Source organism: Diachasma alloeum, unplaced genomic scaffold, assembly GCF_001412515.2.
Source record: "Diachasma alloeum isolate Michigan unplaced genomic scaffold, Dall2.0 Dall_scaffold_00540, whole genome shotgun sequence".
Taxonomy (NCBI): domain Eukaryota; kingdom Metazoa; phylum Arthropoda; class Insecta; order Hymenoptera; family Braconidae; genus Diachasma; species Diachasma alloeum.
The window spans coordinates 143168-158755 of NW_021680672.1; the positions used below are offsets into that span (position 1 = coordinate 143168).

General features: G+C 43.4%; 3 protein-coding genes across 3 annotated transcripts; 1 reads left to right on the forward strand and 2 right to left on the reverse strand.

Moving 5' to 3' along the window:
- Positions 1 to 929: 929 nt before the first annotated feature.
- LOC107042961 (amino acid transporter AVT1C) lies at positions 930 to 4016 on the reverse strand. The gene is made up of 7 exons (XM_015264228.1): positions 3881 to 4016; positions 3682 to 3802; positions 3143 to 3255; positions 2895 to 3027; positions 2583 to 2827; positions 2090 to 2296; positions 930 to 1633 (listed from the first exon to the last, which is right to left on the reverse strand). The coding sequence occupies exons 1-7, from the start codon at positions 4014 to 4016 to the stop codon at positions 930 to 932; spliced, it is 1659 nt and encodes a 552-aa protein (XP_015119714.1).
- A 1184-nt stretch (positions 4017 to 5200) lies between these two features.
- Positions 5201 to 12971, reverse strand: LOC107043002 (DNA-directed RNA polymerase II subunit RPB1). The gene is made up of 2 exons (XM_015264288.1): positions 12825 to 12971; positions 5201 to 11238 (listed from the first exon to the last, which is right to left on the reverse strand). Exons 1-2 carry the CDS (start codon positions 12900 to 12902, stop codon positions 5596 to 5598), a joined length of 5721 nt encoding a protein of 1906 aa, XP_015119774.1. The 5' UTR covers positions 12903 to 12971; the 3' UTR covers positions 5201 to 5595.
- A 115-nt stretch (positions 12972 to 13086) lies between these two features.
- On the forward strand, positions 13087 to 15510 carry LOC107042975 (pre-mRNA-splicing factor RBM22). Its single transcript, XM_015264253.1, has 3 exons — positions 13087 to 13320; positions 13411 to 13464; positions 14176 to 15510. Exons 1-3 carry the CDS (start codon positions 13267 to 13269, stop codon positions 15304 to 15306), a joined length of 1239 nt encoding a protein of 412 aa, XP_015119739.1. The 5' UTR covers positions 13087 to 13266; the 3' UTR covers positions 15307 to 15510.
- The last annotated feature ends 78 nt before the right edge of the window (positions 15511 to 15588 follow it).

Sequence of the window (15588 nt, forward strand, 5' to 3'; positions counted from 1 at the left end):
ACGTTAAAAATCAGTTCATAGGAACAAAATCAATGAATAAAAAATTCCGTTTCCCTTTTTTTATGTCGAAAAATTGATAGAATTGTATGAAGTCATCAATTAATGATAAATTAATTTTTTACCTGGGGCCAAAGTGTCGGATTCTGGATTTTTCAGGGGAAAAGTCGACTTTCGCCAAAATCGAATTTTTTGGCCGAGTGAACGTTGATTCCGATAATCCAGGCGACGGGCTATCCAGAACTATCAAAAACATTTGGAAAAAGTGAAAAATGAAAAAAAAAATTTTTCACCTGGGGCCGAAGTGTCAGATCTTGAATTTTTTCAGGGGAAAGTCGACTTTCGTCAAAATCGAATTTTTTCGCCGAGTGAACGTTGATTCTGTATTATTTCACGCATTTATTTACATTTCTGGGTATTTCATGTTCAAGAACTTTTGTTTGCGTAAAAATCGCGAAACACAAAGTTGTCCCTCCCTTAGTACCCTCAAGTGCCAGGGGGTTGGGGATTTTTCATGGGATTGAGGGAGTCCCCAGAAACATTCTCGAGTAGGACTTGTTATTTTTTTTTGGATTCTTCACGTTGAAAAAATTTCCGGACGACTGTGTGACATTTTCTTTATTAATTAACTGTCGACCGATAGAAAAAATGATTGATCACACTATCACACACTCCTGATATTACTGAAAACCGAAATAATCATAACGATTTGCACTTTATCCTTTACGGAATATTCACTGTAAGAAAATCAACAGAAAAAAATGAATTCATTTTCTTCCCTCAAACTCCCCATGAAGTTCAACGACACATTAAACAATTACCGATAAATCCCTCAATAACGCAGTAAACATCACGTGATAAATTCAATTAAAAAACGAACTGATTAAATGAAGTACTTGACACTTCACCGAAGTGCAAAGTGCCCCAGTAAATTATCCTCCCCCTGCGTTGCTGGCGTTCCCAGCAGCAGCGGCATTGATAATGCAGGGCGGTGTGAAATTGACGAAACGAATGGTATTCTTGATATTAATATAAGTCGACGAGATAGTGATGAGAATGCCAATGACAACGACTAAATACCCGAGGCAATTTATCAGTCTTTCGAGATGAGCATTCCCCCGAATTTTGCTATCGATTTCGATGTCCGAGGGTCTGACGACAGCCTTTCGTCGCAATCGTCCGGGTTTCGTCGGGTCAACGATGACCGGAGTGATCTCGACGTTTTTCTCCACCATCTGGACTCCCTCCCCGTCATCGTCAGCGTCGACGTCTGATAACAAATCTTCGTCGTCGTCCTCGTTATCGAAGTAGACGTAGGAGTAGCGCTGCTGATTCTTCTCGTCCTTGAACCCGTAGTAAGTCGACTGAGAGTGGATTTTTGGGTCGACGAGGGGAACGTCCCCTTTGAGACGTTGAGCTGGCGACACCACCTCTCGAGCTTGAGGACTACCCCGGGATTGAGCTTTCAGGGCTCGTGCACGCGCGTACATTATCGGGGGGAGGACGAAGACCAGAGGTCCTGTCAAGCTTCCACCGATCAACGACATCACTATGTCGAAACGAGGGACTGACTCGCCCACTGCCACTCCCAGGAACACCACCGCCGAACGCATCGCGCAACGCTTCCATCCGAATGCTGGAAGAATATTTGGAACGTCAGGACGCACGACTTTTCAGCCCAATTCAGGAAATTTATGAATGAGAGGATTTAATATAAAAAACTAGAGCTTTCTCGGTGAAATTTTATTGAAAGATTCTGTTTAAAATTGTGTTAAAAATAGAGAAGAGGAGAAAAGTAAAGTGAATAGAAAATTAGAAAATTCATGTCCAGAAATTTCGGCAGACAATGTCTCAATAGAAAAAATTGTACAGAAAATCTATATTGAATTAAATTCACTTCTGTTGATTAATCAAAATGAATGAATTAATTAATCAAATAATTAATGATTAATGCAATTGAATTGATTTAATTTATTTGAATTAAATTAGATTAAATTTGATTTAATCAAATTGTATAAAAAATTCTAATAACATTTTCAATTGAATTTTTTTTTCAATAAATATTAATGTCATAATGCAATTTTTTTCTTACTCCTTCGCACGTGGAGCTCGTCCTCCAGATGCAGGAACATTGCTGCATGGCCTATGACACTGGAGAATATCAGTTGAATTGCTGAAACGAGAATTGCAGCTCTGCTGACACCACCAGCTGGTGCTATCTGGAGGATATTTGCTGTCGTGCTTCCACCGTATTTCCAGACAGCTAGGGACGTTGTTATTCCGAACAACGCACCGCTGACTGGAGTTTCATTAGCAAAAAAGAAAAATCTATTTTTGAAAATTTCCTCCGACTCAAAAAACAATCACTTTAACTCAACAAATTATTCAAACCCATTGGTTTCTGAATAATCGACGAAGTTATCTGATTGTGGATAAAATTTTAAAAATCAGCTATTCATGTAGGAAATTCTTCCGGATTTCTATCTATTTCATGTTTTCGATTCATTAATTAAATGAATTTGATTAAAAATTCATTAAATTCAAATTCCGTTTTCACTATTTTTCGTTAAATTTTCATCACTCACATAAGAACGACAGAACGACAGCTTTATTTATATCCTTCGGCTGCTTCATGTCGACTTGAACAGTCATCAACGTAGGATGAACGTCAAATTGAAAAGCCAGCATTCCATATCCGGAAATGAACTTGTCCCAGGTGGGAGATGTTGGGACTGGGTCGGCATCGAGGGTCCTGTCGTCGAGGAGAATGCACCACCAGACCAGAATAGCAGTCAGACATACAGCGAATGTTGAGCAAATTGCCAGGGATCTTAATGACGAGGAATATTAAAAATAAAAAAAATAGTTTTCTGTTTTTTCGAAGGGAAAAATCTTACTTCATGTCTCGGGGACTTCCCAGCCACATCAAGGGACACAGTAACACCCCAACCACCAGGAGCCAGTAGCAGAAGGAAAGGTCGAATTGATTCTCCGACACTTTGAGACCGAAGAGTTGTAAATTTTGGGATGCTGGAAAATTTAAATAATTTCAGGAGCAGCTGTTCTCCACTTTTGATTGATTTTCTCTAAAATTCCAGCGGAATTCCGTCGCTAGTTTCGGAATGCGAAATCTGGGGCGTCTTACCGACTAATAAATTCGGTATCCCGCATCCGAAAATAGTCAGGTCCAACAGGATATTAATCCAAGTCCTCGCCCTCGGCCCCAGAGTCATTTCAGTTACAGCAGCCAAAGGATTTCTGAGTTTTTTTTAATTTCATAAAAAACCTTTCGTTAGAAAATTTTATTAGATTTCAATCCGTGCATTTTTGTTAATAGAAACTATTCGGGTAAACAAATAAAAGGAGGAAAATAAAAAATAATAATGGAAACTACAATCATTAGAATTTTATATTTTTATACTATTTATGAAACATCTATAGAAATGCCTCAATATAAATTTTCCAAGTTTTTTTCACTCTATTTGAAAAATGAAATAAAAAAATTTAGGAAGAGAAATGTCTGCAGAAAATATTCCATAAAAAATAAAAATATTCCAAACTCCACTGACTGTCTCTATAAAATATCCTCTATTTCATGTTTCGAATGAAAAAAATCAGCGACAGCCAAGTTTTCGATAAAAACCCCATAAACTGCCTCTACCACGAAGAAAAGTTCGAGCTCACCTATTTTTCCTCAGAATCTGAGGGTCCAGCGAAGCCGCAATGACCCAGCATTCCCCGAGAAGAGCAGCAGTATAAATTTGGAAGAAAACGACGACAATAACGAGAGGAATTCCCAAAAGACCTAGAATAAAATCCGAATGAAATCGAAAACACGAAAATGTCACTCGACCGTTCCAATTTTCATTCCATCAAAACCCACCGCATTGAACGATAGCACGTGGCAGCGCAATAATCGGAAACACCCCGAAGATATCAACGATGCAGAGTGTCGCGAAAAAAATAGTGAGCCCGGAGTGAGCCTCCCGATGAACCAGGGGAATCCTCTCCGGATTCATGTTCCGCGGAAATATCACTCGGAACTATCTCCAAAGTGTCCACCTTACGAGATTCCCATTGGGACTGCCCTCGCAATGTTCAACCGGTTTGCACTCCCTGTGGCATGTAACACGATACAATTGTGCACGAGTGAATGACTCAAATCCACGGTGGGAGCGACAGAAGACCCACAAGAAATCCATCCACCTTCTCCTTCCCATCGCTCGTCCCAGCAATTCTATTAAAAAATAGGCGAAACATTTTTGCCTATTCAAATTTTTGGTCAGCAATCTATGAATTCTTATGAATATATATTTTTAAATCGTTTAATTTTTAATATATTTTTTGAGTAGACGGATAAATATATTATTTTTTATTTCTTATTTCATCATATTATATTATTTTTATTATATTATTAGCGACGCAGGGAAGATGAATGGGGAAAACAGTGGAAAAATTGAAGAATAGCTTCTCCATTATATTCACTCAACTTCATAAACTTTGTAACGCGAAAATTGATATTGAAAAGCCAATGTAGCCACAGGCTTGGCGACATAAAATTGCTGACCGAGAATGTTTCCCTATTTTTTAATAGAGGATTCACATAAAAATTGGTGGAAATCTATGAATTCTTATGAATATATATTTTTAAATCGTTTAATTTTTAATATATTTTTTGAGTAGACGGATAAATATATTATTTTTTATTTCTTATTTCATCATATTATATTATATTTTATTATATTATTAGCGACGCAGGAAAGATGAATGGGGAAAACAGTGGAAAAATTGAAGAATAACTTCTCCATTATATTCACTCAACTTCATAAACTTTGTAACGCGAAAATTGATACTGAAAAGCCAATGTAGCCACAGGCTTGGCGACATAAAATTGCTGACCAAGAATGTTTCCCTATTTGTTAATCGAGGATTCACATAAAAATTGGTGGAGTTCCTCGCAAAAGCTTGCATTCTTAAATTTGCCTAATTTCATAAACCTTACGACGTGAATTTTTCATCGTCAAATTTTTAAGATCGTTTTTAAACTTTTTCTCAAATCTAAATATAATAAAAGCGGACGTTAACTCCCTTTTAATGAATAAAAGAATCCATAATGATCAAAAATAATACGTATAAATCACTACCCAATCATGCGCATGCCCCTATCCAATTGCTATCAGGACAGTTGAATGATAAAACCCAATTATTCTCATCTCTTTATTATATACAAAAAATATATGCCAATACATTGTTGAATATTTGGATCATGTCAAGTGTTCAAACGAACTATTCCCTCATGATATTCCACCCCCAACGCCAATGAACTCGCTGGAAAAACCTGGCTAATGTACGAATACATAATAACTTAATGTTTACATCGAAAAACGTTACTCAATAAGTCTGAAAAAAAAATAACTAGCAGAATTCCCTCAGTGTCACAGGCCAAAGATGACGAGTAGTAAAATGCTTGAGGAATAAACGGAAATATCTTACATCAAAGTGTATTAAAGTAAAGCCTCGAGATAAAATAGAAAAAAGGTACTAAATTCGATATTTTTGTCACATGTCTCACGTTTGAACAGCTCCTTCCCCCCCGACTCAGTCATCAGGCTCGTAAGCTGGCGATGCCGGCGAATAAGTTGGACTCGTTGGTGAGTACCCTGGCACAGGTGGTGAGTAAGTTGGACTCGTGGGTGAGTAGCTAGGACTCGTTGGAGTGTACGTTAGACTCGTGGGTGAATATTTCGTGCTCGATGGTGAATATTGTGGGCTCGACGGTGAGTACGTGGGGCTCGTTGGCGAGTAATTGGGGCTGCTGGGTGAGTACCTCGTGCTGCCGCCAGTGGTGTGTTGCGGTGAGCTCGGAGAATAGCTTGGACTTGTTGGTGAATACGTCGGAGAAGTCGGCGAGTACGTGGGACTGGCTGGTGTGTACTGTGGTGAGGTACCAGCGAATGATGGAGACGTTGGCGAGTAGCTGGGACTCGTCGGTGAGTACTTGGGACTGCTGGGAGAGTAGCTGGGACTCGCTGGTGAATATTGAGGGGACGAGGGTGAGTATGACGGAGATGTTGGAGAGTAGGATGGAGATGCTGGTGTGTAATTTGGAGAGCTTGGCGAGTAGCTTGGCGATGTTGGCGAGTAACTTGGACTCGTCGGTGAATATCCAGGACTCGTTGGCGAGTAACTTGGACTTGTGGGTGAGTATCCTGGAGATGTTGGTGAGTAGCTCGGAGATGTGGGTGAATAGCTGGGGGAAGTGGGGGAGTAGCTGTGGCTCGTGGGCGAGTAGCTGGGACTCGTTGGTGAGTAGCTTGGAGACGTTGGAGAGTAGCTTGGAGACGTTGGAGAGTAGCTTGGAGACGTTGGTGAGTAGCTAGGACTCGTTGGAGAGTAGCTGGGACTCGCTGGTGAGTATCCAGGGCTCGTTGGTGAGTAGCTGGGACTCGTTGGCGAGTAATTTGGACTCGTGGGCGAATAAGTTGGACTTGTAGGTGAATAATTCGGGCTGGAAGGCGTCATACTTGGGGAAGTGGGTAGATAAGCTGGTGAGGTAGGCGAATAACTTGGGGATGCACCGCCTGCTGGCGACATTGGGTAGGGGCTCATGCTGGGGCCTGGACTGCCGGGGCTGCCAGGCTGTGGGGAATACGCTGAATAAGCTGGCGATAGCCCTGAGGCGTCTGAAGCTCCTGACGGTGAGAAACAAGCGCCCCCAGGGGTCATTCCACTTCCCAGTGTTGGTGACATTGCTGATGCACCGTAACCCGGTGTCGCTCCTGCTTGGTTCCAGGGAGTCATCTGTGGGCTCATACTCGGTGTGGCAGCACTTCCGAAGAACATGCCAGCCCCACCCATGACACCAGCACCCACTGCCATCGGTATCTCAATCCCCTGTTTACATTTCTCAGCATCGAGCAGTAAATCGAAACAGCCAGTTCCAATTCTTGGCAACTGCCCCATGATGATGTTCTCAGAGACACCTCTCATTGGATCCACCTCGGCGTGAGATGCTGCGTCCAACAGGACGTCGACAGTCTCCTCGAATGAGCATCTCATCAGTGCACCAGTGTCCTGTCTGTTAATTCCGTGACGTGTGATGGCCATCAAGTGCCCTTTGGCTGTCATAACGTCGCACAACAATGCAAGATGCCGGTAGTTCACGTAAAGTCCGTAAAACTGGAGTACAGCATTCATCTCCTTCTCCACTGACTTCCTCACAGCCTCAATCCCCAGAACCTGGAATATCTCGCAAATGTCGTTACTGAAGGTCCTCACTGGATCAACATCTCGCTCGGACAGAACCTTCATCAGACTGGTACCATCAGTCTCGAGTAGCCACTCAGCAATGGCTTTGAACTCTCCAGTATCTGTGATGATGATTCTCTTCTTGGAATCAGTCTGCGGCAAGTGCATGTACACTTTGCCAATCGCCTCGATCCCCTGGAGTGTCATATCACTCAGCATATTCGCCTCAATACACCTCAAGAACATGTCGTCCTCCATCTTATCCACAGTCTCCTCCTCAGTGTCCTGGAATTTATTGTCATCACTGTTCATAATACGAATTCGAAGGACTAGTTTCTCGGCATTATCGTCGTTGAATATGCAGTTGAGATCGTCACCAAAGCCAGCATTGATCTTCTCAGCGATCTGCTCCATTGTTAATTTCTTGTCAGTCATTCTCTTGCGATCGAGCTCAATGCGAAGTAGCCAGGGTGATATTTTCGTGGGATCGAAATCAGGCATTTCGTAGTAGACATTGACGAACTCCTGGTCCTCAGCGATAACAGTATTCTGGGGGTCTGGGTCGTAGTAGATGGCTGTGTTGGCTGTTACCTTCCTCAAGGTCGTGTGCTCCAGTCTGCAGAGGACATTCTTGGCCTTCTCGGCGTCTCTGGCAGCTGCACCAGTCAGGAATACCGTCAGGGAGGGGGCCTTGGGCTTTTTACTGATGTTGATGATTTCCTTGAGCCTCGGCACACCGAGTGTCACGTTCTTCGAGGATACACCAGCGAAGTGGAAGGTGTTGAGGGTCATCTGGGTGGCAGGTTCACCGAGACTCTGGGCAGCCAAGGCCCCCACCATCTCCCCAGGTGCTGCCTGCGCCTGTTGGAATCTCGTCTCAATCTCTCCGATCAGCCATTCGAATGCCTCACTGGACAGCCTGAACTCCTCGGACACACATTTTGTGCAGAGGGTCGACCTCACCAGACATCTGAAGAGGAGTGTGGCGTTCTCGTTGGCCTGTTTGCTGAGCCTGTCGTCACCAGCCACGATGATGCATTTCTCCAGGAGATCCTTCACCCCCTGGATGACTCGCATGGGGCTGAGGTCGGTGGGCGCCCTCTTGTTGATGTGGAAAATCTTCTGAACGTTCCAGATCATTCGTGTGAGGTTGCAGGGGAGCACCACCTTGGATTCCCCACTCGGGAAGATCTCTCTCAGCACCTGACGATCCCTGTTCAACTGGTCCCACTCTCTCTCCAGCTCTGAGATCACCTCCCCAGAGCCCATCATCTCCCTGACTATTTCCTCGTTGAAAATCCTCCTCAGGTATCTCTCGTTGGTCGGATCGAACCTGAATTTCTTCTCAAACGCCTTGTTGCTTAATTTAATTGTTGGCAGATTCTGGAATTCAACCGTCTCACCACAGAGCCCATCCTCTCCGTAACGTAACTGAATCAATTGTCCCACTGAGTTCCTCACAGTTCCATCGTAGTGCACCATCACCGACTCCATAGCCTTTATCAAACGTCTCTGAATGTATCCAGTCTCGGCTGTTTTCACAGCAGTATCGATGAGACCCTCACGTCCTCCCATGGCGTGGAAATAGAACTCCGAAGGGGTCAGACCAGCGAGGTAGGAATTCTCAACGAAACCCCTGGACTCAGGACCGTAATCGTCCTTGATGAAGTGGGGAAGTGTTCGCTTTCGGAAGCCAAAGGGAATTCTTTTACCCTCGACGTTCTGCTGTCCCACGCAGGCAATAACCTGGGAGATGTTGATGTTGGAGCCCTTGGAGCCTGACACCACCATAGCCTTGAGATTATTGTACTCAGTCAGTGATTTCTTGGCTGAACCTCCAGTCTTGTCACGAGCGTCGTTCAAAATCCTGTTGACTTGGTTCTCGAATGTCTGTCGAAGGGTGTTACCAGGGGTTGGCTCCAGCTCCATGTTGTGGGCCTTCTGGATGACCTCTATGACATCCTCCTTGGCCTTCTTGATGGCTTTCTGGATCTCCAGGTATGTCTGGGGATCGGCAATTGTGTCGCCAATACCGATGGAGTGACCCTCCAGTAGCAGCCAGTTGTTGATGACAGTCTGAATGTTTCCGTAGAATCTACCGCAGACCTCGTGACCCAACTCCAGCATGCAGATGTGGAGGAGGGAGCCTGCTGACGTCCCCAGGGTCTTCTTGCAGAGAATCCCCATGACTAGTTCGCCATGCTCTACCATTACTTTGGTGTCTCCTGGGGAGATCCACTTGTAGGGGCCGTCGTCCTCCTCGTCAGGGTGAGTCGAGTGTGTTCTTATCATGTTGACGTTTCCTGGGATAATCAGGGAGAAGATCTGCTTGCCCGTCCACAGGGGCTTGGGCTTGAGGATGCAGGGCTGGGGCATTTTGCCGTCCCAACTGGGCAGGAACATGAGGATATTCATCATCTGCTCCTTCTCGATGAAGACGTCTCTCTTCGTCATCTTTCGAACAGCTGTCAGGGTGTCCTGCACAATACCCATGACAGGCTTGTTGGCCTGAGGCGTGATAATTTGTCTGGGCGTCACGTGAATGTTCTCCACCTCAGCTCGAGTCTCCATGGACTGGGGGACGTGGAGATTCATCTCGTCACCGTCGAAGTCAGCGTTGTAGGGAGAGGTGCAGCTCAGGTTCATCCTGAAGGTGCTCCAGGGGAGGACTTTCACTCTGTGACCCATCATACTCATCTTGTGGAGTGTCGGTTGACGATTGAATATCACCAAGTCACCGTCGCGAATGTGCCTCTCAACTCTGTAGCCACACTGGAGGTGGAGGTCCGAGGGCTTTGGGTGGAATCTCAAGTCGATACGCTCGCCGTTGTCCCTCACGATGTACTTGGCACCTGGATACTGGGAGTTGCCTCGTCTCACGAGCTCCTGCATCTTGTCGATGTTGAAGGGCGTGACGATCTCGGGGAATGTCAGATTTTGGGCGATACTTCTGGGCACACCGACCTGGTCAATCCGGAGATTGGGGTCTGGTGTGATGACAGTTCTCGCTGAAAAGTCCACACGTTTGCCCATCAAGTTACCTCGGATCCTCCCCTCCTTACCCTTGAGCCTCGCTTTTATCGCCTTCAGGGGCTTGCCGGACTTCTGCATTGCCCTGGGCATGCCAGGCATGTCATTGTCAACCAGTGTGGCAACGTGGAACTGCAACATTTTTATGTTCTCCGAGATAATGTGGGCTGCAGCGCCGGCCTGCTCGTTCCTCACAAGTTCGTTGTTCGATTTTATTATGTCTGCCAGCTTGTGGGTGAGATCATCCTGATTCTTCGCTGAACCGTACATGATGACGGCTGGCCTGACTGACAGGGGGGGCACTGGAAGCACTGTGACGACCATCCAGTCGGGCCTCGCGAATTTTGGGTCCATTCCCAGGATGAAGGACTCCTCGTCTGTTATGTGCTTCAGGATCTCCCAGGCTCGTTCAGCTGTCAACGGGATTTTCTTCTCCTGCGAGTCCTCGTTCACGTGCTTCCATTCAGCACTCACGTCCAGCCCTGATCTGCGAAGGTTGGGCTGGTATCTGCCGCAGCCACCGTGACCTGGTTTACGGTCTTGCGCTGTGGATTCGCCTCCCTCCTTGTTGATGTCCATCTCGTCCCCGCCCTCGCAGATGTTCTTGCTTTTGCACAATTCGTAGACGAAGGTCAGGCGCTTGCGGGGCTGGCCCTTGCTCTTCATCACGATTTCTTTGATCTTTGGATTTTGCGGGCTCACCAGGAGCTTCGAACAGTAGAAGCACACGCAGCGCAGGATCTTGATGGTTTTTGTGATGAATCCCACGTGGAACACCGGCTTTGCCAGGTCTATGTGGCCAAAGTGGCCGGGACACTCCGTCATGTTGCCGGCGCATGTCTGGCAACGGGAGTTTCTGTCGATCACACCCTGACGCGGGTCCATCAGACCACCCAGCTTTGGGCGACCCCCTTCCATCGTCTCCGGGAAGCGGATGCCTCCCTCCGTCACTGACATACGTCGCTGCAAAGGAATGCCTTGTTAGGGGTGCAATCGCATTTCATTCATTATTTTCGAGTCTTTAAATTGAACTGTCTTCTTTAGAATTTTTCGATTTTTTTTATAATTTGGAGGAAACTGGCAAATAAAAATTGAAAAAATGTCGTTAAGTTTTTGAGAAATCAATTAGGGAACTGTGATCATAGTAAGATCACAGTTCCCTAATTCTTCTTTAGAATTTTTCGATTTTTTTTTTATAATTTGGAGGAAACTGGCAAATAAAAATTGAAAAAATGTTGTTAAGTTTTTGAGAAATCAATTAGGGAACTGTGATCATAGTAAGATCACAGTTCCCTAATTCTTCTTTAGAATTTTTCATTTTTTTTTTTATAATTTGGAGGAAACTGGCAAATAAAAATTGAAAAAATGTTAAGTTTTTGAGAAATCAATTAGAGAACTGTGATCATAGTAAAAATTTTAGAAAATTTATTCAGTAGAATAAAATTAAATTCATTTGATGGAAGAAAATTAATTGAACATTTTCAGGGAAATTAAAAATGAAATGATGAAATTCTTTTGACTTATTTTGGAGGATTACGATTGGGGAAATTAAAAATTTTATTGTACATTTGAGGAATTTATTAGGAAAATGTGATTTTAATTAAATTTATTGGAGCGACATGAAAATAATTTGATTAAATGAAATTGTCTAAGAAAAACGAAAAAAAAAGTAATCTCCGTTGATAACTCTTCAAATTTGGGAGGAAATGATTTATAATTACTTTCTTCAGTTGAAAATTTTTGAAAGTTTTTGAGAAATCAATTAGGGAACTGTGATCATAGTAAAAAATTTAGGAAATTTATTCAGTAGAATAAAATTAAATTCATTTGATGGAAGAAAATTAATTGAACATTTTCAGGGAAATTAAAAATGAAATGATGAAATTCTTTTGACTTATTTTGGAGGATTACGATTGGGGAAATTAAAAATTTTATTGTACATTTGAGGAATTTATTAGGAAAATGTGATTTTAATTAAATTTATTGCAGCGACATGAAAATAATTTGTTTAAATGAAATTGTCTAAGAAAAACGAAAAAAAAGTAATCTCCGTTGATAACTCTTCAAATTTGGGAGGAAATGATTTATAATTACTTTCTTCAGTTGAAAATCCACAATACACATTTTTAACAAAATTGCGTGAATCCACGCAAAACAAGTTATTTTCCTTGATCAATTATTCACAACAATTCTTATCCAATTCTTTTCTCATTTCCGCCTGAGCTATATAAAATTCTGAGAATAAGCGGGATACCCACTGCAGTAACTACACAACACCTGAAACCTCAAAACTACAAAAAAAAAAACTTCACTATTTTATTTTCCCCCCTTCCCCTCCAGAATCGCTAATTATTCGGCGGAAAAATGTGATTATCAGCAGAAATATATTTTTGTTTTCTATAAAATTCGTCGCCCAACGTAACGGATCGCAGGGGCTTGCAGTGCTGAAGCGGCAGTGGCAGCGTGATTGGCAATAGCCGTAAATCACGCAGGAAAATGCAAAAAAATTATCACATTGTCACTCTGACGGGTGTAAATGAATTACTCACAATTTCATCGGGTGAAAGGATACCGAATTGGACCCTTTTAACGGTCCTTATCGGAGCCTTCGAGTCGGACGTGGCCATTTTGTGGTGAGCCTGAAGGCTTCTTTGGCCTTCTGCGTCGCGACCCGCTCTAATGCAGCCGCCCGCCGCTGTTGGACGACTACACTCGACCCATGAAAATAACGATTGAGATGGGAAGCCTCTCGTGAAAATCGAACGCCCCTGGCGAGGGGGGACTTCCCTCATTGGCTGACCTGGCAGACTCAGCGCGACCCACTCCTCGCATTTCTCATTGTCAATGACTGAATCGTGTGTGCTCCGTGCAATAATAATCAACCCCCAAAATATTGTCTCTTGTTCAGATTTTTAGTAACAAAGTTGGCCTCTGTAATAATCTGCACTCCCTTTTTGAGAGTAAAAACCATTCAATAATAATACTAGCACCATGGCTATGTCAAAAACCACAAACACGTACAACAGGCAAAATTGGGAGGACGCTGTAAGTCATTTAACATGTCAAGACTTTCCTGTCATTATTGACACATTGTGGCAACAATATTCTCAGCAAAATATTTTTCTATTGCTTCAGGAATTTCCTATTCTCTGTCAGACGTGCCTCGGAGACAACCCTTACATTCGAATGGTGAGTGATGTTTTATTCCAGGGCATGCCTATGGGTATTTTATTACACAAAACATTATTATTCTATAGCATAATATATTAAATTACCTCATTCTCACAAACATTGTTAACTTGTCTTTTATAATCATATAATTATGTATAATTATAATTTTTTTTATTAATGCATTAATTGGAACCTATTTTTAATTTATTTAGGAGAGAGTGGGGTAAAATGGACACTAGACTTTTTTTTAATTGTTCATAACTCAGAAACAAATCTATCAATTGAGTTCAGTTTAGGCTCGTCACGAAGGTAAAGAATTGTTCTTTGTATTGAAAAAAAAAATATTAAATTTCCTCAACATTTCAACCCCTCATTAAAATTTAAACAAAATCAAAAGTGTCCGTTTTGCCCCAACCTCCCCTAATTAATTTTATTCTCCTAAAAAACGATTACAAAAATTTACATAAATTGTTCGCGTATCGATCTAAAATTTGGTAAATCTCACTCATCAGGGCAATTACTTTATTTCCCTCTGCTGAAAAAGCCAAAGAACATTAAACATTTAAATTACATCTCACATATTTCAATGATCTCTACATGAATTTCATTCCTGCCAATTTATGGCCCTCTTTTCAACTCCAAAAATCTCCTTTTAAATATCCGGCCTGCAAAAAACCCCCAGTAATTACAAGACTCGATACTAATTGAAGGCATTCCCCCTTCTTCCAGACCAAAGAAAAATACGGGAAAGAATGTAAAATCTGCATGCGGCCGTTCACAGTGTTCCGTTGGTGTCCAGGAGCCCGTATGCGTTTCAAGAAGACCGAGGTCTGTCAGACCTGCAGTCGCCTGAAGAACGTCTGCCAGACATGCCTCCTGGACCTCGAGTACGGCCTCCCCATTCAAGTGCGTGACGCCGCCCTCAAGATAAAGGACGACATACCCCGATCGGACGTGAACAAAGAGTACTACGTCCAGAACATTGACAAAGAGATAGGTAATATTGACGCAACGAGTCCAGCAGGAGCAGTGGGAAAATCAGCAGCAGCGTCAGACCTTCTGATGAAGCTTGCGAGAACGAGTCCCTATTACAAGAGAAATCGTCCGCATATCTGTTCGTTCTGGGTTAAGGGGGAGTGCAAGCGAGGGGAGGAGTGTCCATATCGTCACGAGAAGCCAACGGATCCGGACGATCCGCTGGCCGATCAAAATATCAAGGACCGTTACTATGGCACTAACGATCCAGTCGCTGATAAATTGATGAGGAGAGCAGCAGCAATGCCAAAGCTAGATCCCCCTGAGGACAAATCAATCACAACTCTCTACATTGGCAATCTTGGTGACGTGCTGACTGAGAAACAACTGAGGGACCACTTCTATCAGTATGGGGAGATCAGATCTGTGACGATGGTGCCACGACAGCAGTGTGCATTCATACAATACACGCAGAGAAATGCTGCTGAGGCTGCAGCTGAGAGAACCTTCAATAAACTCATCCTCGGGGGGAGGAGGCTGACCATCAAGTGGGGGAGATCTCAGGGCAGGCAGACGGTCTCTGCTGCTGAGGCAACCAGGGAGGTCCTCGAGCCTGTGCCTGGACTCCCTGGGGCTCTCCCACCCCCGCCGGAGACCATGGGGAATAATTTCTTCAATCTTCAGGCTACTTCTGGCATGATGCCACCCATGATGATACCACCACCACCAGTGGCTCCTCAGTTTGCCATGTTTCCGCCGCAGATTGCTGCCACTGCTGCTGCACCCATTTTTCCACCTGGCACTGCTCCCATTCATTATCCCAGTCAGGATCCTTCGAGAATGGGCGCCAGCCAAGGCATTGGGAAACCGTGGCCTGAAGAGTAATTCCCGTGGTTTCGTGTTATTGGTATTTTTTAGGTATTTTGGCTTTCTTTTTGAGAGTCTGTGAAAGAAAATGTATGGGTGATTATTAAAGAACATATTGAACATTTTAGTGGACTTTTTGGATTGAATGAATAGACAATACTGTTACATTGGCGAGTCGAAATGTCTCGTATGAACAACAGAATAAATTTTATTGGACTTGGAGTTTTATTTTTGATTTTGGCATACCTGGAAATTTGGATTCTACAGATAAAAAATAGTGAATAATTAATTCGGTTGGTC